The following is a 27,199-nucleotide window of genomic DNA, read 5'->3' as shown; positions in this document are numbered from 1 at the left end:
AATATTCTAATTTTATGACCAGCACCTGTATATATATATATTTGCATATATTGAAAACAACTAAATAACGATGTAAAGATAAAGAAAAGTTTGCTTTAAAAAGTGCTTCTGTACATTTATTTATCTTTTCTGAATGTGCTTTATGGAATTAGAATGACTTAAAAAATATTGTAACATTATAACGCCTTTACAAGAACAAGGGGAAAATGTAATATCAAGAAGCAAACAAGTCGGGATAAAAAGTCAAAAAAAGAAAATCTATGTTGGCCAATTCAGAGTCACAATGAAGGATTTGTGAATAATGTAGATGTATTATATTTTTTAAGACCTAAAAACATTTGGAGTTATACATGGATATGTTCATGCACATGGAATTATGAGGATCCCACGTGAGCTTGATGCTGTAGCGTGCTTTTTAAAGTCTCCGAAAAAAGGTTAGAGACAGGACTGCACACAATAAAAATAAAAAATTATGCAGTGGCAATGTTATTATGACATTGGCTGCAATAAATACACTACTCCTTTTCTCATCTTTCATAACAATGTTTCCTCTCTACATGACATTTAATACCTCGGAAACTACCATTTATGTGTGAGAATCTAAAACAGTGAAGCTTTATTGACATGTCAAGATTCATTCGGAATATAAAGAATAAAAGAAATGAACAAAAGTAAGCGAGATACAAGTAATATGAGCAGGGCACGACAAAAACAAGGAGGAGTAAAGGAAGGAACACATGGAAAGAAAGAAAAAAGGTCACAAGAAAGGGACGTAATTTTTCAAAGGGAATTATTTATGTACAATTTCATTTACTTAATATACCTATCGAGAAGTTCCCAGTCCTCTCCACCCCAGCGGTCTTTGAACTCCTCGGTGTTCATTCCTCCAATCTTGTCAAAATCTGACTTGTATATTCCAAACAGCCCAAAGCCATTAACCTCCCAATAACCTGTGAGACAAAAGCAGCCAGGCTCCCACTGAATAGCAGTCCAAATTGGTGAAAGAATCAAGATTGCCATGTGAAGAAGAGATTAGTCAAATCAAGAATTCATAAAAAATCTTTTAGATGCGCAAAGATGCTTTATTTTTATTTTTTGCAGTTGTGTCTTACCATTAGGCTCCAGAGGTGAACTACCACAGCTCAGCCTCATGACGATGGGAGCAAACGCCAGGCGTCCTTCCACGCAGTGCTTCCTGATGCTTTCCAAGATGTTCAGAGGGAAGTGAATGTGCAGATCACAAAGAAACACTATACTGTGACTGTCCTGCAGTAGAAAAATAAAAATATTCCATCAATCTAAGCATCATTAGGTTTAATTATTTGTATCCTCCCCCCCATAGGTTAACACTGCTCTAAGGAAGTGCTAAATGTGAGTGATTGGTCACTTGTGTCTAATTTGGTATTTTAAGATTGAAACAGGGGAGAAGTGCGAGCTTGGCATCAGTAGCTCGTCTTAACGTAAATATCCCAGAGGTCACTTAGACATGAGTGACAACTCCGTCATCTCATACTGACGGACCTGACACCCAAATGGCGGATCAACGTCTATCCAGATTTTGGGCAGCTCTCAGCCCTGTCTGGATCGGTGTGCACAGATGTGTGATCGAGAAACCAACGGAGAATGCAGCAGGGCCGTATGCACACAAATAAGCCATAAAAAGAAATGGATGTGACAGCTTTGACATACACAAAGCAGAGGGGATGACGCTTCCCGTCTAAGCAATTCCCTGCCATCCCAAGCTTGGCTCAGTGGGAGATGGTCAAAGGAAGCAGGAGGGGGCTCAGAGACGTGGGCAATCCGCAAAGCGTGACAGACCGGCCCGGCAGTGATAGATTCATTATGCATGAGTGTTCTTTCCATCTGCCTATCAGCCATAAAAGGTCGAGTGGTCACTGCCTGACCTTGGGCAAGGGGGTTTTACCCTGCCAGCTCACACAGCGTGTCTTCCCTCGGTGTGTTTGTTTCTCTAACCTTAATGGTGTCCACGCCGATCTGCAGCCCTGCCGAGCGCTCAAAGTTTCCCTCTCTTCTGAGGTACTCATATCTGCCAAAACAAATCCATATAAGAACATCAAATGAACCCCCCTGAAGGGAGCCTTAAGGCAGTGGTCCTCTAACATTTTATAACAAGTACCACCTCAGTAAATACCATGTTTTCCCAAGCATCCCCACCTTGGTATATATATATTTTAAAGCAGAATAAACAGATATGGAGTTTTTCTGTTTCTTGTGTTAATCTTAAAAGATTAAAAAAGAAGAAAAAAAAGTTTTCCATTGGCATTGGTTGGTTGTGATATAATTCCAATTTGCTAAAAATTGAAATTTCCAAGTTAGAAGTCGAAAGAGAAGTTTTTTTTTACTAACTGACCTGAAAAACCAGAATGACTGCCTTGTATAAAAAACACTATGTGAAAGCTACAGCAGCCAGCCCATTACAATACCACAACCTTCAGAAAGCTTGTTAATGCAGCATTACATTGTAAAAAAAATAAAATAAATCTCAAAATCTCTGTAACCATTATGGAACTTTTAAAACTTCTGAACAGCTCTAAGGGTTTTCTTTTCTTTTCTTTTCTTTTCTTCTTTTCTTTTCTTTTCTTTTCTTTTGTGTCATGCTACAAAACATCACCCAACACTCACTTTGGCACCCTGCTCTCTCTGAGAGCCTGCTCCACGTCCATGTCCTCACTCTCAAAATCGACAATAATGATGCTGAAGTTGTCGTCCTTTGTTTGCTGGTGAAGATTTTCCATGTCAGAAATAAACTGCTGCACCCAGCGAGCCTGGTTTTTCACTACAGGACAATAATGCATACAAAAAAAATTTATCTTTTAGATATAAAGAGCATAGTTTAAACAGTCTCTTTCATGATGCACTTAAATTTTTTTTTGAGCAAGAAACGCTTTTGACTGACCCGGCACCACGAAGTGCACCATGACATCTCGCCTCCATTGCAGCATGACAGGCTGGCAGAGAAGAGGCTTAGCGTAAGCAGTGCTCCACGGTGTCGCGCCGGGCCGCACCGAGGACCTGGTGGAAGGAGACGGATGCTGGGTGGTGAAGCTGGTTGCAGACGCAGAGGGAAGCGGGGGCGGCGCAGAGGCCGGAGCGGAGTCTGTGTTCTCCACGCTTTCCTCTCCTGGCCTTCCACGGTGCAGCAGCAGGTAAATGTACTCTGAAAGCCGTACCACGCTGCGTCCTCTCTCCATCAACTCCAGCTCTACCAGGTATCGGTTTCCCCTTGCCGAATCGCGGCGCTTCTCAACATTGATGATTCTTAGCAGGGTGTAGATTCTGGAGAACACACGAAAAAAAAAACCTTAAGAAAAACCCAGGATGGTTGTTGCAAAAACAATCTGTCTGAAATAGAATGTGGAACAAAAGTGGTTTGTTTAAACTTGTAAAATTTCCGAAATCCCTGCTCCAACACACTAATATTATAGTTGAATTATCTCATTAATATACCATTCGACACTGCAGAAGCCTGGGTCAACCATTCATTCAGTCATTCAAGCGTGTTGGAAAAGGGATGCGTCTAAGACATGCATGGTAGTAGCATTTGAGAAGAGTTGGGAAGTCATGATCTGGACCTTCACCCTTACCCTCCATTGCGTTCATTGAGTTTTTCCATGTACTGTGCCAGCACGTCCACCACTTCGCTTTCCGCCAGCTGGAGGTTGCCGGACACATTGCAGCGCAGGTCATTCCAGTCCGATCGCAGTAGCTCGAAGTCCATCGGATTAACTGAGAACGTCCTCTGCCAATTGATGCTTTCCTCTGCCCAACCTGGCCGGACTTCGACCTCCTCGTAGCTGTAATCTGACATTTCTCCCTCCTCTGGTTCCAGCTCTTGCTCTGGATCGGGGTTGGGATCAGGATTAGAGCGGTTTGTATCTTGATCGATGTCAGTGAGGTGGGAGTCTGGGTTTAGCTGATGCTGAGATTCGGTAATCTCTGAGGTCCTAAGGTAAGAAGTGACCCGTAACTGACTGTGGACTGTGTTTTCTGTATAGCTTAACCTTGTTTCAGAGGCCGGGGTCGGAGGAGGCTCTTGGTGGTAGGACAAAGGGATCTGGATATCTCTTTTACTGGGCAGGTCAGCTGTGACAGCAGTCCTTAAATCTCGGGATTCGCCTTTCCTCTTGATTTTTTCTAGCTGTTTTGTCATTGCTGCTTTGCTAAAAGACTTTTCTGCAGTTTCACTCTGAATGTTGACACTTTTGTTATGTGCTGATGCCTTACTGTCCTTAGTAGGAGGGCTGTGCCAAAGTTGAGGGGCACCAATAAGGTGCCTAACCACTGACCCACCCCTTCCGCCATGTCTTCTTTGACCCAGGTTTACCAGCCTTGTGGTCTTCCCAGTTTGGTACAAAAATACTCCAGGGAAAACTTCTCTAGGATGTCGAGATGCCCTCTCTTCCCTCCTCTCCCGTCGCTGTTCCCTTTCTTTTTCTCTCTCCTTCGCAGGACGAGGCCTGGTAATGTAGATCTTGCTCTCCTCTCTCTTCTCCTTCTTGCTCCCAACAGGCTTGTTACTGTTAGTATGGGGGTAGTTGCTATGGGCAGAGTTGCTGAGGATCTGCTTCGCTCTGCTGGTGAGTGCAGATAGGGAGGTTTTTTGGGGAAAAAGGAGCGAAGACTTGCTAATTTTAGGAGGTACCTCAAGATCACCTCTCCCACCTTGTGCTTTGGCTTTCTTGTTCAGGTCTTGGTCTGCGGGACCAGTATAGACCCAGGACAAAGTGCGACCCCTGACCACACTGTCCACGTCTGGTAACAGAGCTATGGGTTGGTCTTCCTCAAGTCCTTTCCTTGTATCTTGTCTCATATTCCCACGAGTATGATCCCTTCCCCAGTCTCTGTCCAGAACCCTCTCATCATTCTGTCTATCCCTGTGAAAAGACTGTTTTCTTTTTCTGTGACGTATGATACTGTTGACCTCTCCCACCTCCTCCTCCTCTTCTTCTTCTTTTAGATCTTCTTTACCTTGCTCTTCCTCTCTGCCTGCGGGTGTGGCCCCAGTTTTTGAGTGCTGATGGGAAGAATTATGCATATGACTGGACTGGCTTGGATGAGAAGGTTTTCTGGGCGAATGCGTCCCAACAATCTCTGCCTCGTCCTCTGCATCCACGACCTCCTCTTCTTCAAGAAAGTCTGTTGTCAAATGAAGGAGATTCAAAGTTGATACAGTGCGAACATTTGTTCAAATACAAGCTGCAGGTTTGTGTGTGTTTTTTTGTGTGTGTGTGCAGGGATTATTGTAAGGAGTACGTGTTTGCTCATTATAACTTACCATCTGGGTTGGGGAAAAAGAACAGTCTGTCATCTTCCTCCTCATCCATCTTCATATATTTATAGAAACCAAATCTGGCAGACAAAGGAAGAAGAAGCACCCACAAATGACCACATGCATTAACTGAAGGTTACTTGTAGGTTTATAAGTGGAGGCTGTAAGTAAGAGAGTTTGCCTAAGCTTGTACCATGAAGGTCGCTAGGACACTTTTCTGCGTAGCTGTTTGTTTATTCAAGACATAGACAAATGTTTGTTTGTCTCTCAAACAGATAAAGCTAAATGTGCTTACTTCTCCAAGTAGATAGGAGACTCTCTGTAGAAACATTTGTTTTCCCGTTCCATATGGGTGAGACGTGTGAAGTCGTTAGGGTAGACAAAAGATAGGTAGACCTGAAAAAAGAGTCGCATCTCAGTCCAGACTGTCATACACAACTCTATTATTGAATACATGCTTGTGCAAGGAGATGGTTTGAAATTTTAGCTGTTTCACATTTAATTAAAAGATGAGTGTTAATGATTAACTATCAACCGTTTTGGCATCACATCTAATCTACAAGTAACCAACCACCGATTTAAAGCTACAGAACAGCTTCTGGAATAATTCATGAAGAATTTTTAGTGAATTTAAGACAAAGGCCTTAAATTCACTAATATTATTGGCTTTGTGTCCTGCAACCATCTTTTTTTAAAATCTCATCAGATATTTTGAATATGTTTCAAGTCAGACCACTGCAATGAATACTCTCGTGTCTTTCAGGATTTCTTCTGAAATCAAGCATTGGTGGAATTTGAAATATGACTGAAATCATCGTCCTATTTGATGGCGTAAGCTTCACCTTCCTCACAGACGGCATGGAATTTTCTCATAGGATTTCCTGATATTTGACTGAATCCTCACCATGTAGGTTTTCAGCACTAAAGGAAACAAAGCAGCCCCAGAGCTTCTCTAAGCCACTGCAAAGCATCTCCGTAGGCATGGCGTTCTTTCCGGGGGAAGCTTCATTCTTCCTCCTGAGGGGCTTACCACTGATCCACTGAATCGAAACATTCCAGTTTTAATTTATGCGAACCCAGAACAGAATCCCAAAAGCCCCTTGACTTGTTTAATAAGCAGCGGGCAGAGTGGAGCTGACTTTTTTGTGCCAGGACACAGTTGTGAAGTCTGAAGCCCTTTCAGGATTTTAAACCACTTGTCTCCTCGGATATCTAATGTTGGGAGTTGATAGCTTCCTCTTTCTAACATGCCCAAGCAGGGAAGCCACTGTTCTTTTCACTTTAAATCTTCAAACTTCAAATTAGTTGCGACTTTGTCAAAAAAAGAGAGAGAGATTTAAACAGTTTTTCTTGCAAATGCTCATTTATTAATTTAACCTGTAAGCCTAATTTACAGTGAGGAGATTCGGTTGAACACTTCCCATGTTTATATCTGTTGCAGTAACATCTGTACTCCCACAGAGGGGAGTAGAGCCCAACAATTGCCACTTTTACCTATTGACACAAAGAGTTTGTTGATTCTGTGTTTATGCTCACACCTACATCATTTTTGTGCTCCTATTTCTTTCTGTTTTGTGCCCTTTGGTTTCGATTCAATTTCAGAACTCCCAAATAAAGGCATACTTAGAATGCTGAAACAGTGGTTAAGTCCTTCCCAGACATAGTTGGACTTTTACATAAGACCAGCATTATTTAAAAGATAATAATAATATTGATTCAGTTTTAATCAAATTTAATCTAAGACCACTTTACAAGACTAACAGGTTTAACTCATATATGGAAATATATGACTAAATCAATTTAATCCAATCATAAAGACAAATTAAAACCCAATTACATTTTTGATTTGGTCTTATTGATATAATGTGCAATCAAATTCAGTTCATAAAGGAAGTTGGTAAAAATGTATCAATCAAATGAAGCCCAGTCAACTGCAACAAGATGAAAAACAATACTTAAACTGAGGGCTGCTAAAATTCCTGACAGTAAAACTGAGGGAGCTGCAGAAATGTCTCCCTGCCTTGTTACTGCATGTGACTAATATGTATGGACCACAAGCATTTCCTTCCAAATAAAACACCCAGACCTGTCCAAAATCTTCTAAGATCCCACGAGAAAATGCTTTGGGATCTGACTGAATCAAACTTTAACTCTGGCCACATTTATCTGCAATAGAGTCCACAATGTCATCTGTAAAGACCAGTGATATTAAAACAAAAGCACATAACACTTCTTTTTGACTTACAAACTGAAGGCCTTGGTATCGGGCGATGGGAAAATCTTTGACTACGTAGGTTGGAGAGTAGAGACAGGCTGGAAGAACGTTTTGCAGCCGAGAGGGGTCAATCACTGGGGCTGAAGAGGGAGACAGAAATGACTCGACAGTTTGCGAAACAATTATGACTTGAAATTTACATAAAGACATTAACAGTCAAGAGGGTCAAAAGTGGAAAATATCAAAAGCAGGAAACATAAAAAGAAATGCCAGCAGTTTGATTAAATTACAGCAATGCTGAATGCAGCAAGAAAGAGTCCGCCGGGAACCGTGCAGTTAATTAGACAGGAAGAGGAAACGAGAAGCCAGAAATTCAGGATGAAACGTTGTGGAAAAGGCAAACAGGGCAAAATTCTGAATGGCAGACATACTGCTGTAGAAAGTATCCCTGGGGTCTGGCCTCAGCATATCAGCTCCATGCGGTGTGATCATGTCTCCTTCCAGACCCTGTGGCCGAAATTCTGCTGGGAGATGGATGTGACTGGCCAAAGTCTGAGGGATGTGATCCACGCTGTTCATCTTCAGACTGGACTCATCTGGGGACAAAGAAACCATGGCGGTTTTCTTATCAATGTGATTTTGTCTGTTACAAAGTTTCCTTCTAATCAATAAATCCTGTCAATGTCACAGTTATTGACAGGGTGCATAAGGTCAAAAAGCTAGCAGGAGGAAGGTGAGAAGAAAAAAAAAGTTATCTGATGAATAAAGAACAACAGTAGCCAAAACAAAAAGAGAAACATTGAAAAATAATCTGGAGGTCAAAAGAAATCCAGAACAGAGCGGTCATAATAACAGCAATCGATAGCGGGGAGGGAGGAGAGAGAATGTGTGATTAATGGCAAATCGGGAGCAAGGGCTTATGGAAGACATGATTTGTAATTAACAGGGGTCACAAGGGTCAACTGTGCAACACCCTGAGTCTATATGTGCATATGGTACACAAAGTAAGCCTTTGTAAGCTTCTTTTTGTTTGACAATAAGACTTTTTGATCACTCCGCTGCGTATGTCTCGAAGTAGGAAACTTCAGATTTTGTTGGAGATTTCTTTTTTCATCGGAGTAACAACAACAAAACAAACATCTCGTAAATTGGCACTTTTTAAGGTTTGGAGATGTCAATGTGAGGAATTACATTTGAAGAACTTTGTGTAAACTGTCAGGCATGGTAGCTGTGGCATCATGCTGTGGGCTTCCAGTGGTACTCTTAGATTCCACAAACTGGGTAAAACAATGACATTCTTCAAGTTTCACCTCAAACTGACAATTAGATGGTTAAAACGTGGACAGTTGTGAGTGGTACAACAAGATGATAATCCCAAACACAGATCAAAAATGTGGATTAGCTAACACAAAGTTTATAAAGTGGAAAACATCAATCTAATTGACAATTTAGAGGATAAGCATAATATCTGCATGCTGCAAAAGCATCCAGTTTAAATCAGCTCTACTATTTCTGGCAAGATCAGAAAAAATAATTATAGGAAATGATAGAATTTTCTTATTTAGAGTGCTCTTCAAGTTCACGGAAAGCTTTCTACTGTTTTGCACTACCAGGTTTAATTTTCCAAGATAAAACGAGAAAAATCAGTTTTTAGATTGAAAGGAAACCAATTTGACTTGCATCCATGAGACATAATGTGAATCTTTAATAGGCTGTCCTTCTAAAAAGGATATTTCTTAAGGTTTTATTAAAAATGAAAATGTAATAGAATTACTTTGATACAACTTCCCCTCTCTTGTTCTTAAATTGCGCCAAGCACACATACGAACCCCACACACGGTGGCATAATTTCACAAACATGAATGAATCTCAAACGCTTTCTGGCCTGTGTACGTAACGTGAACTAGTGAGGAGGGAGGGTGAGACACAGGAGGACAGGATGGATGGCTGCTGGAAGATGATGAGAAGGTAATGCCCGAATCCAGCGAGTGACCTCTTGCGATGTACGAGGCCCCATTCTTCTCTGTCGCAGCTCGTCATAAACAAGGCCGCTGGGTTTGGCTCACAGCCAAGCAACACTGCGGTTTTGCTCAAGTTGACAACTCTGCGCATCATTTCTGGAGCAGCAGGCATTTTCCGCTTTCAGTGTAACTGATGCCTTGTGACACATTGCTATTCTTGGTGCTGCAGAGGTTAAGCACCTACTCAGAGTGCAGAGTTCTTAGCTTTGCTGCAAATACCGTGACACAAGTAGAGCATATGCGGTGTCGGCCAGATCCAATGACATCTCTGGATTATGTATTGTGTGTAAACCCCATTCCCCCCCATTCCCCCCGCTGTAGATGTTTTTATGGATGTAGTATAATCCTATATTTATAGCTTTGAAGATATATGTATTTTTTATCATCTGCCGAACGCTGCCAGAACACTGAAATTGAGTCTTTAACTATTCAACAGAACAATGATCCAAAATATATGATCAAATCAACATTTAATGGAAGACAGACAATAAACCAGCCTAGTTCTGTTGAAATGTCAATGCTTAGTCCTACATTTCAAATTGTTTCTGTATGTGATAAGATTACGTGCAAGCAAAACAAAGACCAAGTATAACAAAGAACATTTCAAAATATAATAATGGTAAGCAAGCCCATTGTTGTTTAAAAGTAAAAAATAAACAACAACCCAGATCCAAATTTTAATTTTGTTTTATAAAAATTGGTCGTAAATAAACTGATATGAAAGGTTTTTGTATATATATATATATATATATATATATATATATATATATATATATATATATATATATATATATATATGAAATGTCCTTACCTGTGTAGAGGGAGATGTAAGCTGAGTCTATCACTTCATACTTCAGACCTGGGAGGAACGGCCGCCACTGAATGAGACACACAAGAAAGGCACCTGCGTAAGAACACGACCCGAACATGTAGAACACGAAACTGAACAGGAATCCCTCATGGCTGATTGTCAGCTAAGTGACATTCTCTCTGTTACTGAGCATCTCAAAATGAGAGGATTTGGCTGATGCTGAATTTTTTTTTCTTTTTTTCCTACAAACTCACTTATTCTGCGACAGCAAAGACAGCAGAGTGAAACATTTTCCAGCAAGAGTATGAAATCCGGCGCTGTAAAGAGCCAGGGAATGGAGTAAACAAGAGAAAAATGAAAACAGACTGTGAACAAAACAAGAACACGAAAAAAGATGACAAAGAGTGGAGAGGAGGGAAAAAAATAGACAGGAATCAACTAATGACCTGAACCAGAGGAGCATCGAGAGGAAGGAAGAGAGACAGGCAACAATTCTCCTAAATAGATTTCACAATTACCTCGTCACTTCCACTTACCAAGGATGTAATCATGGGAGACAGGTCATTTTCCAACCTTTCCTTAGAGAATATAAATATAAACACCCACCTCAGGCCCAATGCAAATACTCCCACAATAGTGTTTGTACACACAACACCCTCCCACTTAGATTAAGGGGCATTTCATCAGCAACAGGTTATGTTCCCCCGTACTGAATCTAAAGCTCATATCAGCAGTTCGCAGCCATGTTGATGCGGTGACACTGAGGGACCCATACGGTGCCCACAGAAGGACACAAACATAGGAACATCAAACAAGGGCACAGCGACAATGCCATGCTGAGTCGCAGCGGGGCGCGGCTCAGCCGGCCACAAAACGCTTCGCCATTTTGTCATTATTTCCGTCTTGAAAAGTGAGCTGGGAAAGTCAAAAGAAGACAAAAAAAAAGTTAAGGCAACATATGATTTCTGAAAAGGTTTGCCTTCACCCAACTGACACGACAACACGACAAAATTTGCAGAGTGCTGTAACTGTTTCTGTACAACCTCAGGGGTTGCAGCACACAGGCAGGAACAGCTACTTACAATCATTAAGGAGAAACTGGACAAAACATTAGCAGCTGCTGATACTGTTTGATTTAATTAAATGGGCACTCTGACGTCTGCATTCTGGTAAGCACAAAAAGCTCCTGCCTTCTCTTTATGTTACATGCATGGCATGTATTCTCATCATTTGTTGATTTTTAAGGTCTTTCATCTCCCATAGCTGCGTATTGTTGGGGAAACGAGAATTGTGGCAACGATTGACCTATGTCATTTTTAATATGTATGATTCATAATTTATTATTGATGAAATTATTAATAAAGTTGAAGGCTGAATATTTATTAACAAACTAGCTCAACCTTACAGTCAAAACATCCCGTCAATAACTCTACTCTTAAACCACCAGCATGCCTCAAACTACTGAGGAGAGGGGAAGAAAAATGAGTAAAGAGTAAAGGATCAAATCCCTAATGGCTTATGATGAACAAAATGAAACACTGAAATCAATTAATCATTCAATGCACGTTATTCAAACTCTAACTTGGATACAAAAGTTTGAACACGTGGCAGTTTTCACAAAGCATTTTAACAGCAAGTCTTCAATAAGAAGCATTAAGCCAACGTAAAAAATAAAGATGGCTAAATCATCTTATTTAACTAATTTGTCAAAGCCCAGACACTTGAATTTATTATTATTATTATTATTTTGAGGTGATCAACCTCAGGTAGATTGAAACAATCTCCAAAATCCAGTTCAAAGGAGCAGTCCAATAGCTAGAACAGCTATAAGAGTCTTTGGGGGAATGGCGTTGGTTTGTTTGCTGATTTGGACGCACAAAGAAGGAAACTGCAAGTCGACTCGGTCCTGATGCTCCCAACGAGCTTCTGCCGCAGGGTTTCCCAATTCTCAGCTTCGGCCTTACAGAGCTTTAGAAAGGCTGGATGCACGGACAGCAATTCTTAATAGTTCTTCAGGTTACACTTCGAAGGTTTCAAAAGTCCTTCCTCCATCCAAGAGAATGATAAAGAACAGTTCACGCATGTGTGCCTCCGTCAGAGGTTACACTCCAAAGACAAATCTTATCTTTCCAGCGCAGAGTTTTACTGCGGGGATGATATCAGCCAATGATGGTCTCCAAAGCAATGAATGCGGGGAGATACGGTCCGATCAGCTTGAGTAAGTGGAGGCCCAACTCTGTGTAATGGAAATACCTTGTCAATTACAGAGTTATCTCAAGTGTGTACAGTGCAGTGAAAAAAGTATTTGCCTCCTTACAGATTTTTTGTTTTTGCTTTTTTGTTACCCACTTTTCAGATTGTCAAACAACTATCACGCAAAGATAATCCGAGAAAATACAAAATTCAAATCGGAATTTAGATGATCAGAGGGGGAAAAAACCCCAAAACTATCCTAACCAATATGTGCATGTTTTAAATGTTTCTCTGGTCCTCAACAGAAGCATCTCGTCACACTCTTAGCTGAAATAACTGCCATCAAGTGTGTTCTGGTAATTGGGAATGAATCAAAAAACTTGGGGTTTATTCACATAGAAAATTTGTGGGGAGAGCTGAAAAGGTGTGGACAAGAAAAATGACCTGCAAACTGACTCACTTAAACCAATTCTGTCAGTAAGAACTGGACTGCTACTGGAAACGGAAAACAATATGAAATGCTTGTGGAAGAACACCCAGAAGGTTTGACCCAAGTTACACAGTTTCAAATGTATTTGTACTTCATAATAAGAGAATACATGTAGAATCCAGAATTTGCTAGTGAAAAAAAAATTCAAATCTTATCTCCTTTAATGTCAAACAAGAAACAAATATGTTTTTCATATGATGCATGTATTAACTCGTTTCTGTATGTATTTTTATGTGTTTGAGGGGAAGCAGCGAGAGGAAGAAATCTAAGTGCCTCTTAAAGTTCAACAGAGAGAAAAGAGAACCATTATCAACGGGGAAATATTAAAGAGCACCAAATGTTGAAAGAAATGGCACAATTTAGCCTCAGGGTTGTCTCGCTTAGCCAAGATACTGAGCCGACACGAAGGTCGGCTATTACTAGAAAAGTCGGCCAAAGAGTTTATGCTGGTCGTCGTCACAGAGTGGTGAAGGAAGCCAGAGTATTCCTCCCTCTTCTCATCTTATTTAAATCCAGTTAAATAAAAAAAAAATAGTTTAAATACCCAAAAGGAAAATAAATACATAATATTATATATAATTTATTTTTCTTCCTTTTTACAGACGCTCTCAGATGGGTTATTACATTTTAACAATCAGAACTTTTAATCTCTGACAGAACTGACTGAAGTTCACTGAAGTTCACGTTTCCTTTAATTAAACTCCTCACAAGCTGAAGTTGATTTCTTAATATAGCACATGGAAAATAACTGCTAAAGCAAATCTTGATCTTACATGTTTGGTTAAGATTCACTTGAAATCAAAATTCACAGGAAGTAAAGATATCTGACGGCTCTGAAAAACCAAATGTTTGCCAGGAACATCCGACGTCCAGAGCAAGCTTTAATAATAACTGTGTAATTCTTGGTAATGTCTGCATGCTCCACAAAGGGCAGGGAGGTACACCGCGAGGTATACCAATTATCGCCTAAACGCTGCCTTACCCACAGACAGCTGGCGTTGGGCCCGAAGCAACAGAGCGTAAACACAAAAATGAAATAAAATAAAATAACTGTGGGAGTGAGCAGAGTAAGACTTTAACAAACCTGATGGCACAGGTCCAGGAGAAAGTATAAATGTAAACAAGATATCCATCCATTTTCTTTAACCTTTATTTATAATAGAAGTTTTGACTATAAGTAAGACATTATATCTTATGATAAATCTGGTTAGCCTATTATTAAAATGTCATGACAAAGATTTCTTTTGAAGTAGTAAAAGCAAAGCAGATAAGTCACTTATTTAGCGCAGTAGTTTCCATTGCTGTCTTATTCTTTCTAGGCTATTACAATGAAAATCATTAGAGGCTAATCTCTGAAGAAATGGTTGATGAATAGAAAGCTGTAAAGTATTTAGAGATTAATTTATTTCCTTTTGTATCATTTTTGTTGTAAAAAGGATATATCCCACCTCAGTCATTTGGAATCCATCTAATATATTTTTCAGCAGGTAGAGATGCACTTAACTTCTAATCTTTGATCTTAAAGCTTAGAAACACGTAGAGATGTGTGTGCAAAGAAAAGAATAGAGGACTGTCAATCAATAATCAGAATTTTTTTTTAAGTAATCTGTTTTCATATAACTTATGGGTAGACAGAAGAAAGAGGATCACATGTGAGTGTCCACCATGTTTCAGACAAAGAACTGAGAAACAGTTCTTGGCTGGGAATGACATGCTGCTAACAAGCCAAGAATTACATCTTGCAGCTGTGGTGCAAAGAAAGCAAAGTGACAATTAACAAGCTAATGAAAGAACAATTAGCATAGCAAAGCATTTATCTCACTCCCTGCTTACTTCAGTAGTTTGGAGTCGAGCTTCATTTTAACTACTGTCAAGTAATCAGGAGAAGACAACACTGTGAAATAACATTTATGCCAGTCAGAAGATTTTTTTTTTAATACTTATATTTTACCGCCTCTTTATTAAACAACAAAACTACTGGGAAAAATAGCCTTGTTTTTAGCAGGACAAATTGAGCGTTGTCCAAGAACAACAGATGGAAAATAGTCTTTTGGTTAATTCTGGAGCAAAAATTTCTTTCTCTGGAAAAGGTTTTTAGTTCATTCGGCACCAACAAGAAGAGAAAGAGATAAACAGCAGTAGATTAAAACTCTATCCAAGTCTGTCCAAGGAGTGAACATACTGTACAAGGCCTGTATGGTATGCAGGACACGGACATGAACGCTGTAAAAGCAGCTGAGAGTAAAATGGAAATAGAAATGGAGATAAAATAAAAAATAATCTGTATGGCCCTCCCAGTGGAGGTCATTGTCGAAATACACTGAAAACATAAAAATAAATGATTAGTTAGTGAATGACATAACCCAAACAAGTTCACTGTCCTGAACAATGACAAAAGCAGCTGCTCATGACAGAAACCTGAGTAATGCTAAAGATATGTTCTGAGGGAGGATTTGATTATATGAGCCATTACTGGTGTGGGGAAAAGTGAATTCTAGATTTAAATGGGTGTATGACTGGAGTCAGGGCTCATAAACACCTTCCGGCGTTAAATGGACGGCACTTACAAATTCATTTCTACTCTTACTGACCCCTTAATATGCTTCAGCACCATTTTCACCCATTTCAACACACAAATACACCCAAATCAGTAAACAGATGCTGTGAATTGACAGAAAGCCTGGGGTTAAGTGCCCGGGCTAAGAACACTTATGCATGTGTGGGGTGTAGGATTCCACTGTTAGGACTTGCACACTGCACCTGTTGGATGAAACATCACCTTGGTGCTATGAAATAAATGAGCCAGGAAAGGAGTCCTGCAGTGCATGGTTATTGTTGTGGCAGACCACCTGCCTCCTTTTGGTGGAGTGTGGAAGTGCGTGTGCTGTTTGTGACAGCACATCTGCTTTTAATCTTTTTTGGCACATTTAGCAAATGCAAAAGTTTATAGCAAGCCTAATGTGGCTGACATCTCGAAAGTAGTCAATAGTAAGTTTTAATTTTCCAAATCTGCACCTACACCAGAATGTATTGAAAGGGAGATGAATGTACACATGACTGAAGTGGATGGACGAACAGATGGATGGATGAATGGCAGAACGGATGGATGGCAAGAATAGCACACAGACAAAAAGAATGAACCAAAGCAACTCAAAACTTTGCTCATGAACATCTAGATCTTTTATATATATGTATACATATTTTTTAATCCAGAAATATATTAAGGCAGGAAATAATATCTAAAATATTTCCCCACACTTACCTAGAGCTGGAAAAATGCCTGGAAAGTCAAATTCCACAAATGTTTAGAGATTAAGAATTTGCTACTGCACTTTTGGAATACATACAACATACAGCAACGTTAGTCACCATCGGGTCAATGTTGTACATGTAGACCGTGCTGAAGACAAACAATAGCTGTAAATTCATATGTAGGGTAAATAAATGTAAAGTCATCTCGTTATCATGAGGTGGCTTAAATAGAAAGATCAGTAATTTAGCAACACAAAACAAAAGTTTTCTTTTGGTGGAGTATTGAAATGTGTTATGTATTAATGTAAAAAAAAATGCATAAAAAGGGTTATGTAAAATGCATTTGAACAAATTTCAGATCTGAAAACCTTGATCCAACCAAAGGAAAAAAAAAAGTTAAATTAAAAGGAAGAAAAATGGTACTGACATAGTTAGCCTGGGATTTATCACAGAGATGCTCATTGTATTTAAACACCTGGCTGCAGTTCACTTTTAGCACTGCTGATTTATACTGAGGGAAATTTCATAGATACCGAAAGGTCTTTGTGGCCATGACTGTGCAGCTGAGCCTGTGCAAGTGCAGCGGTGGAAGGAGAGTAATACTTGGTCATCAGTCTGGGATGTGGCCCAGTAGGAGTCCTAAAACAGGGCCATTAAAATCCCGCAGCTAAACCTCACACCACTGCCCGTCCATAAAGTTGCCATTGCTAATTAAAGTGTTGCTTTCTTCTCCTCTGTCATCTCCTCAATCATTCTGTTTAATGGGCAACACTTTCCGTCGTCCCGTCAGGCTGCGATCAGTAGATGTTTTCCATTAGGCTGGTGGGGAAGGTCCTGTGTTTCACTGACAAAGATCCAGATGGTAATTAAGAAAGTTAATGAAACTGCAGCTCATGGAATGATTTATCATGTTAAGCAGCTACCTATAACAAAAAAAAAAACAAAAAAAAAAAACTACTACTTTATTTGAAGATAATTGGGGAAAGGGTTGAAGGCAGGTGACTGAACTGGATAGATACAGCCAAAGCGCAGAATCCCCGCTGCGCCTACAAAATATGCATTTGAGTCATTTTCAAATGGTCCCTTTTTGATTCATTATTTATGTCCCACCTTCCAGCAGCTAGCCTCCTTAAACACTAAGTGCAACAAAACAGAAAGAAGCCCATCATAGCAGGAATGTTTCCTTCTCATTTTCAAGCCAAAACTCTTCAGAATATCTTTTAGTACGGCATGTTTCAAGCGTTCAAAGGAAGAGCTGCTTAACAAATACATTCCTTGACAATAGGCCCACCTTTGACTGTACAATCACAGCTTTACGGAGAACACGCCGTACAGAGGGGAAAAGAAGCAATGAATTCCCACCATCTGCTCTTTAACAAATGAAGGCCTGGATATCTGCAGATTTATGTCAGCACTGGGCTTATGCTGTTGTGGGCTGGTCACAGTAAATCTGCTATTTTTGTCGCGGTATAAAATGTATTCCACCGTTAAATCACGTGCGAAAGCCTTACTCAGACGGCGCATTCGTACATACACACAACCAAGCATATAATTTCAACTTGCTGACTTTTATATTCATTACACTTTATCTTGTTGGACCAATCTATTTTGGAAACACCATGAGCGTTTTCGCTTAAGAGAATAGAAGCAAAAAACTGAAACTTGTGCATTTCTACTTGAAAATTATGACTTCTGAATATTTATTCTTTTTCTACATTTTCTTGGCTCCGTTTGCTCTTTAATTTTCTATGAAGCCATTAAAATGTTAGGAAAAAGCAAATCCTTTTAGTGTTTTAAAGCCGAAAATCTAAATATTTGGGGCTGGTTTACAGGTGCTACAAATTTGTAACCTGGCACACATATTTTCTGTTCACTCTTATCAGACTGACGTCTGGACTTTGACCGGGCCGCTTCAAAACATTACTACATTCCAGTCAGACAAAACATATTCAACTGGTTTCTTTAAACCAAAGTCTGCCAGGGGTAGGCCAAATAAAGCATTCTGGTTAAGATATCAGAGTGAATGAAATTTATGCTTAGAGCAAGGATTTAAAGCAAGCACTTTTAAACCATTTTTTTTAAGCCAAATAAATAGGAACTGCTATATATATATATGCACACAACTTTATAAAGATTCCTACAATGAAGTGCCTGTTGCTCAGACATAACCCCAAGAATAACTGATATTTTAAAAAGCTGTAAATGATAGATCAGCTTTTGCTGAAAAATATGACCCTGAAATGATGGTATGGACTGAATTGTAAAATTTATTTCATACCATGCATTATTTGGTTCAGATATTTTGCTTGCCATTTATTAGTTGACCTGGACCATTAACGTTAAGCTGACCAAGCTGAGATGAATGGTCTTAAGTTTTATTACAATTATTCTGATGCATCCTTAGAATCTGCCTCAAAACAGATGAGACATATACTCTAGATCACCGATTCCCAGCTCATTCCTTAAACTCTGCTGAATTGTTCCTACAAAATGCAACTGATTTGTTACACACACCATTCGTCTGTTCTCTTGTTCGCCACATTAGACAACATGTACTGCTCTCAATGTGGTCCGTCAGACTGTCTTGCTGACAGCACCACAAAGATGCAACGTGAGTCAAACTTACCTTGGGACAATGCTGTGAAATGTAGACGAAGCAGAGCAAGACACAGTGATGAAACACCTTTGTAAAGAAGAACGTACTAGTCGCTGTGGGAAAACCACAGAAAGACGGTTGTTATTTGATACACCTTGCTGCAATACGGAGGAACATTTACCAAAGGCTGCAACTTTTTTTTATTTTGCAGTACCGACATGCACAACAACATACTTCTCTGTTCTCTTGACAGCAAATGTACTAGCCAGTGGTGGAGGGAGGCTTGTACTTTTTTAGATGATATTAAGAGTTGAAATGTGACCTCAAATCACCAGTTTATTACACGCTTCCTAATGTGGTGATCTTTCATTCAATGAAGGCCTGGAAGTATTTGAAATTGTTAACAGTTTAAAATATTGTGTTGGGTTTATTTCAGGCTCTGAGCTCTAACTAGAGTTAATTAGTCGGACTGGATCGAGTTCAGACACAATGTGGACGGGATCCACGGCGTCAGGTTGGATTTTTAAGCCCAATCTAAACTGTACTTCACAGAACACACACACACAAAAAAATCTCAAAGGGTTTACAAACACCTAAGCAACTTTCTGTTCTCCTTTGGCTGCTGTATCATCTTATTACAAACCAGTTTCCTGTATGATCCGTCTGTCGTCACAGAACTTTGCATCACCCCGATCAATATGAGAAAAGAAATACAGAGAGAAAAAAATAGAAATAAAAGAACTTTCTGAGTCTTAGCCTTTATAAACAATTCGGGAACGAGTATACGCCTGAAAAATGTCACAAAAGCAGTGTAAGCAGTAAAATACATAAAAATCCAAGTGAGGAAAATATGTCTAATTTTCAGGATGACAAAACATGAAAAAAACTACAGTGGGAGAAGATCTATCACTCTGACACCGTTGGTGTTATACCAACTGCTGACAAGGATTATAACTCAAAGCTAGTTAAAAGATATATCCTACATCCACACCTAAGTGATCTCCTCTCGCCACCTGCCGACATACTCAGAACAAAAGGTTATATAAGGGATGTGGGCTTTTGTTTGACACTTCATCTCGAAGTTAAGTTCCAGTTGGAGCCTTGCCTGAGGTGGAGACACCACTCTGCGGCGAAAATGGTGCATTGGAGAGTTGCCACAAACAGAAGACGGGGCAAAATGTTAAGGTCTTGTGCAAGACTGACAACAAAAATAACGGAAAAAGAAAGAGGTGTGTTAAAAATGCTGTACTCTGCATTCTTTGGTAGGCAAACCAATGGCTTGAGTATTTGAATAGCTGTGATCAAACGGCCTAATGAGTAACAAGAGCCAGCTCTCACCAGCTCAGTCTTTGCTTTTGCATAAACGGGTTGATTTCTATTTGCTCGCCTCTCCCTGCTGGTGCAGTTGGGTCTCCTCCAACGACACAGCACAGGTTTTGTTTACAAAACTACTGAATTTGACTGCTGTTTATAAACTATCATATGCAGCATCTGTTGGACTATTCCACAGTTTTAATGTTTGTAATTAATGAAAAGTTTAATTATGCATCTGTGCCACACATGTCTGATTTTCTACAACAACGCTAATAAGGCAGCAATTTGCTTATTTTCCATATAAGTAAACTGCTTATTTTGGCGCAGAATAAGCAGTTTACTTCTTTTGCTTCAAAATGACCAACTTCAGCATTTGGTATTTGTTTCAATCAATATGTGTTTCGAGTCAGTGCTGTCCTTTAACAATGTGACATTGTTTTTAAATGGGTCAATCAGGCCTTATGCGTCATCACCACATACAGACCAATATGTTCACACCAGTTTGCACTCATTTTGCACAAGAAAATACATACATAGTTACATGGATTTAAACCATAAAGTACAAAGTTGAAATTAAATGGAAACTTTTAGATGAACTTCTAGATTAGCATAAGTGTGTGTCTACACTGAAAGCCATGAACTCTGACTAACAACATCTGTGAGGAATAATAGTTCTAATAAAAAAAACAAAAAAACAGAAGAAACTTTGTGCTAACTTACCCCAACCTCCACGTGGTCTGATCCCTTGTCATCTTGCTTGTGAAGAATCTCAAAATAGTATCGCCTGGATGATATCAGGCTACAGGGAAAACAGGAAAAGCTGCAGTTAGATTATAATCAGAATACACTCTACAGTAAGATCTGATTTTAAATGCAAGAAAATGTGACGAGTACAAGATAAAGTTCAATGAAGATTGGTTTTCAGCAACTTCCTCTTCGATTAGAGATTTCCTTTAGATTTACTAAAATCTTTCACAACAAAATGTTTTTTTTCTTGTGATTTTGATTATTTTTTAAATAGTAGCACATAAACTTACCTGTGCTTATAACCAATAGGCACTTCCTAAGGGATCCCGATGACCCCAGTTCCTATTACCTCATTAGATTGTTTTTTTTTTTTCTTCTCTCAAGCAAAAGGAACATTCTAATATTTTAAAAGATCATGGTCATCATATTCTGCTTTTATTGCATTTTGTTTTTAATGTAACCTGCTGCTTAATGATAACTATAAGCTTTTTTTATATTTCTTCAGCTGTGATTTTTATTGACACACCAGTGAGTCATTAGTGAGTGTTTATTTTTGATATGACTCTCGGCCCTGAAAGCCTCGCAGAGAAGTTTTATCAGACTTTAAAATCCTTGAACCAAATAATTTAACTTTAAAACCACAACAACAACAAAAAATTATGCTTCTGTGGAATGGAGGAAGATGTGCCCAGGAAATAATTTTATGCCAGGGGCACAACAGTAAAAGATGACAGTGAGTAGCAGCTTTATTGAAGCCTGAATAAAAAAATAAAAAAATAAAAAAACACTCCTTTAGAGCCTGATGAAGAAAATCGATGTTGAAAATAAATCAGAATTTTCCACTCATCCAGTTCACAGCTGTTTGTGTGAAAATGATTTGAAGGTTCTCCACGTACGCCATTTCCCCCAAATCAATTTAATATGCACATAAAACAAACAATGGTTTATTCATATAAAACAATTTTTGATGCAGTTGGCCACACTTTGACTGTGGAATGAAGGACAGAGCATTTCTTCACACAACATTAACTCCCAAAACAGACGTAAATGTAAGCCCTAACCGACTGCTTGATTTCCATGCGTAGCCCTATGAGCACATCAAATGCTCCAGCAAACAACATTTGGTAGAGTGTTCGGCTTTTATGTGCAGACTATCTTCTGAACAATAAAACAGCACTTTAACTGGAGAAAGGAGAAAATATGTCCGACAAACATTTCGTTTGCTTCAGAAAATAATTTTCAGCAATGAAATTATGTCCTTCTGTTCGGATTTGAGGCAGTACATTCACCCATCTTCTTCTAACTTTGCTGAAGATAAAAAAAGCACTATGTATATATATATATATATATATATATATATATATATATATATATATATATATATATATATATATATATAAATAAACATATTTTGATGTGTGTGTTTTCTTTTCTACTTTTTGATGTTGCTGGCTGAGTTGAAACTGAAGGACACAGGCCTAAGGGGGGGGGCAGTCATGTGCTGCACCGGGCATAAGCTCCGCTGTATCATCCCACTGACAAGCTTTCTGTATAGCCAATAAATCATTGCAGGTGCAGGAGAGCAGTGACAGTATGCTATAAAGGTCACTCTTTCATAAGTAGGGGATGTCTGTGTAGCTGTTGAAATTGCACCCAGCAAACCTAAGTGTCACTTGAAGTTCCTGGCTGCCTCACTTGCCCTTCCCAAAAAAGATACAAACACAATTCCTACAACCCTGACGTTTAGACGATTCATCACTGAAGGAGTAAAAATAACATAATAATAATAATTTAAAAAAAAACCCAGATGAATAAGGCATTTTACATTCTCCAAAGGCAAAGCACAAACAAATCTGTGTTAAAGCAAGTTAATTTATTACGTCTTTCTTTCTAATAATCTAAAATTGAGTGATGCTTGTTTTATAGTTTGACTTTATGGAGCTTTCACCCCTGACCAGACCACATTAATGCTTTTAGGAAACATCATTAGATTTCCTGACCCTTCATTACACTTGGGATGTCTGACCATAATTTGACTTAATCAGGGGGATAATCTAATGGTAGAGTTGAGAGGCCTCTGTCTGCTGCCACACTGTCTCAGAGTTGCACCAAAAACAGACACAAAACAGCTGATGCTTCATCTGAACAAAACTCTCAACATTCGCCCTCAAATTTAAAAACGTATGTAATAATCCCCCTTTAAGTCACTCCCAGAACTGGCAGAATACCTGGAGTCTATGTACAATATCAGATACTTTGTGAAAAATATAATAATATTAAAATAAAATGTTAAATGTAATAAACCTATTATGGGCTTCCAGAGCCATGATATCATCATATTGGATGTGCCTCATTAAAAAAAAAAAAAAAGTTACAATCTCTAAAAAAAAAATGTTTTTGCTAAATTGTCTGACATTTAGCAAATATAAATAATGTTGGTCATTCTTACTGACCTAAAACAGGACAAGTTTAGTCTGATTCAATTTCAGACAGTGAGGGGAAAAAATGTGTAGCTTATGTGACTTTTTATTTCTATTAGACTCAAATAAAAAAAACAATTTAACTAACTTAATATCTCGTTTCTAGTTTGTGCTACAAAGGAGACAATTTACAGCTGCCACAGCTTGTCATGCAGGAAATGTAGAGAAATGTCAGCATCAGTTTGATGGATTTATTTTATTTATTTATTTATTTATTTATTTTTACAAATGACACACCAGAAATTTCAAGAATTAAAGCAAAATCGCTACACGTTATATTGCGGGATTGGACATAGGTGTTTCATCCTTCATAATTCGGTGAGACTAAATGAGTTTGTTTGTGTGTGTTGGATGATTAGAGGGATGAAAGAGATAAAAAATGGTCAAAAGAAAGAAGAAGGAGTGGTAAATGGTAAATGAACTGCTTTCTTACAAAAATGAAGATGGGATTATAGCAAATAAACCTAAAAAATAATTTTTTTTACAGACTTTCCTTCATGAAAAGAGGCAAAAAAGATGAAAGAGCAAGTGAAGGGCAAATGAGCCATGAAAGAGAAGAAGGCAGCTATTAGCATGTGATTCAAAGGATGAAGGAAGGACACAAAACAAGAGTCTAATTGCTTGACTAATTAGAGTCTTTGTTTCCCGTCTCTGCTCACTGTGTGCTGAACAGATAGAGATGGACAAAGGAATCTGAATAGGATGGATAATATGAGAAGGCTCTGTGGGAGCCGACCAATATACCGGAGAATATCATCACAGCCCAAAGTCTGCTTTGGCTAAGGCATTACATTTTTATTTTCCATTAAAAATGGAGGAAGGAACCTTCCTCATGTTGATATACACACTCTTTGACAAACATCTAGAAAACAAACAAACAAAAATAAAAAAAACAAACCCAATGAAGCAAAGCGAGGCCGTTTTTATCCAAAAACGTATTGAACGTATTGACCCACAACCCCCCGTTTCTCGCCCCTCTCTAAAAACCTGGAAGTGAAGTAAAAGAGTGTAAACTTCCTGTCTTTGCTATTATCCTCTCATGCTATTGCACTCTCTCGGCCCACTGATGGCTTTAAGAGTCCACAGTCCAACTTTAAAGTCTGTCCTTTATCCCGAGTGTCACCCTGTCCCCGTCTCCGTCCCTTTTTTTTTTCTCTTGCCTGATTTCTTTATCTGCAATGCCCACAGGTGTCCTTTAAGTAAAAGCTTGTTCTCAGCAAAAACGTTTCTCTCAACTACATTAATGATACTAGAGTCTGGAGCTGCCCGAAGGAGGACAAAAAGCTTTTTTTCCCTTCACACTCTCTCCTCCCTCTTTTCCTCCATTTCCCATGCATTTCTCTAATCCATCAGAGAGTGATCCCAACGCTCTTCCCTGCAGCCTCAATAAATCCTCTTTCTTCCAATTTCTCCATCCGGCTCTGTCATCCCCTGTTCTCTCCCACTGTTCTTCTGTGTCAAGTCGGCCATTTCTTTCCCGCACTTCTCACACAGGTCTACCTTTTCTGAATTGACCGCATCCAATTCTCTTATATGCAAGCATGTCATGTAAATGTTGAAGAATTACTGAGCTCAGCTCTTTTTTTCTTTGCTTATATTTCTATCTTTTTCCCCACATCACTCTTATTGTGAATTGGGGAGGACAGTTCGTGTTCACTTTTCTTTGCTTGTCTGGTATTACTAGATTTTACAAAGTTCTTGCTTTTCTCAATGCAACACCAGGAGGTCAAGTTTCACACAGTTTGTTTTCAGCCCCCTCTGCCCTAACACCCCTCGATAAAATCCAGTTCAAGCAGTTGTCTTCAGAAGTCCCCTAATTACTACAAAGAGTACATCAGTGTTCACTGTAACCTTCCTCGAATAGCTGGTCTTTAGAAGATCTCAAAGGGTTATTAGAAAATATTAGTCAACAAGCAGCATCATAAAGACCAAGAAACACGTCAAGCATAACAGAAATAAAGTACAAAAAATTACATAGGAGAAACAGCCAAATGGCCCACCATAACTCTGTAGAGATCCAGCTATTGTCTACACGGTTCAAAGCAAGTGGAAAGCTGTTGTTGGAAGCCATAAAAAGCCTGGTTTGCAGATCGACACAAGCCATGACAGGGACACACAACCTGTGAGAAAATGCTCTGTTTAGATGTGACCAAACTGTACATTTTGGCCTCTGTACAAAAGGCTATGCGAGGTGGAAAACCAACACTGCATTTAATTTTGACCAAGCCATCCGCATGGTGGCGGAAGCATCATGTTGTGGAGATGATTTTTCTTTTTAAAGATTTTCCTGGTCAAAGCTGATGGGACGATGGATGGACGCACAATTAAGCAATACTTTGTGTTGGTTGTATGAAAGTGGTTCTATAATACATTATAATTTGTAATTGTAAAGTGACAAAATGTGAAGGATTAATGTGCTTTGAAAGGCTCTTCAGTTGCATTGTCGGGATAAGCAAGAAGCATTCTTCTTATTTTGTTTGTTTTTGCATTGATTGATTGATTTATTTATTCATTTTGAAAAAGAAAAGTGTCCGTACTGTTGGTCTTACACATCTCTGCTTTGTTTTCTTACTTAACTTCTTAGATGTTTGGCTGAGGTTATCAAATAATCTACTTCTCAGTCCTGTGCTCCTAAGAATAGATGTAAAGGGCAACATGGAGGAGCATTGTTGTGATGACGTGCTGGAATGTTGGAAAGATAGGAGCTTCTTAAACAGACAGAGGGCATTTTCAAGCCATCAAATTGCCATGTCACATTTAACATATACAGCATTTTTATAACAAATGAAGGTAACATAGTTACCTGACTGTGTTATAAACAAGTGTTTGTGTCACAATCTAAAAAGAAGCAACTTTTATTCCCCCCCCTCCCCCCTAAATGTTGTAATCCAAACGCATAATCCTAATTTTTAGTCCCTGTCAGAGCTCCTCATTTCTTTAAACCCACTCACATCGCCATCATAATACTGACTGTTCACAGAACTGAATGGTTCAAATGGGTTTAAGCTCCTGGGAAGAATTTATAACGCTGTACTTATAGTTTCAGACAGAAACAGTGTGGGAGAAGATAGAAACCTGATGACTGTCTGACCTGTGCATGCCCGTCCGATTGTAACAGAGTTATAAATGTCAGACTGTCACTTTTAGAAAGTGACAATCTGACATTTACAGAGACAATGACTGTGATTTTTGCATGATTTTTGCCCCCACACTGCTGATGCTAGAAAGCTGTGCTGGTTCAACTCGGAGCATCTGACAAGTGCAATTTGCCTTGTTGCCGTGATAAGATTCCCAAAGAAAGTATATTACATAAAAGTTCAGATTCAAATGCTTCGCAAAAGGAAATCCACTGCTGTGCACGTCTGGTCTTTTAAAGCAACCATTATTTGTCTGCAAGAGTCTTTAGCTGTTAATCTTGTCTTACTGCAGACCAATAAGAATATCCTGGATATTTACTTGATCCCCTTCAAAAAGGCTTATGTATCCATTCCCAAGTCACTCACAACATAATTTCTGCTCTGCGTCAGACTAACCTGACCCCTTGTCATCATTACTGTCTCTAATCACGTTTGGCTGCAACCGGCACTGTGTTGCAGTTTGGTTACACTCAGGCATTACTGCCAATCAGATGTCTGCTGTGAAATCACGGTTTTCCACAGCTCCAAAGATGTGCATTTAAACCCCAAAGGCTTTCCGATTAGACATAAGTCACACTCCAACACAGATGCGCACACGCACACACACACACACACACACACACACACACACACACACAGACAAATATATATAT

At 39.1% G+C, this 27,199-nt stretch overlaps 1 protein-coding gene across 1 annotated transcript in view; it reads right to left on the bottom strand.

The window, feature by feature from the left end:
- Window positions 1-122: 122 nt before the first annotated feature.
- Window positions 123-27,199, bottom strand: part of LOC106936817 (N-acetyl-beta-glucosaminyl-glycoprotein 4-beta-N-acetylgalactosaminyltransferase 1-like) — a 62,063-nt gene continuing 34,986 nt past the window's right edge. The window contains exons 7-18 of the mRNA XM_015018033.1: window positions 20,903-20,981; window positions 10,338-10,404; window positions 7,937-8,101; window positions 7,536-7,645; window positions 5,586-5,686; window positions 5,297-5,370; window positions 3,606-5,157; window positions 2,918-3,297; window positions 2,644-2,797; window positions 1,975-2,047; window positions 1,113-1,266; window positions 123-950 (exon numbers count right to left, since the gene is read on the bottom strand). Coding sequence (XP_014873519.1) covers window positions 811-950; window positions 1,113-1,266; window positions 1,975-2,047; window positions 2,644-2,797; window positions 2,918-3,297; window positions 3,606-5,157; window positions 5,297-5,370; window positions 5,586-5,686; window positions 7,536-7,645; window positions 7,937-8,101; window positions 10,338-10,404; window positions 20,903-20,981 — 3,049 coding nt within the window. The 3' untranslated portion in view covers window positions 123-810. The remainder of the gene's footprint in view (window positions 951-1,112; window positions 1,267-1,974; window positions 2,048-2,643; window positions 2,798-2,917; window positions 3,298-3,605; window positions 5,158-5,296; window positions 5,371-5,585; window positions 5,687-7,535; window positions 7,646-7,936; window positions 8,102-10,337; window positions 10,405-20,902; window positions 20,982-27,199) is intronic.

This window comes from Poecilia latipinna, unplaced genomic scaffold (genome assembly GCF_001443285.1).
Source record: "Poecilia latipinna isolate Pla-1442-1.1 unplaced genomic scaffold, P_latipinna-1.0 Scaffold2220, whole genome shotgun sequence".
NCBI lineage: Eukaryota > Metazoa > Chordata > Actinopteri > Cyprinodontiformes > Poeciliidae > Poecilia > Poecilia latipinna.
The sequence above is the reverse complement of the archived record's forward strand: the minus strand, read 5'-3'. Positions and strand labels throughout refer to the sequence as shown.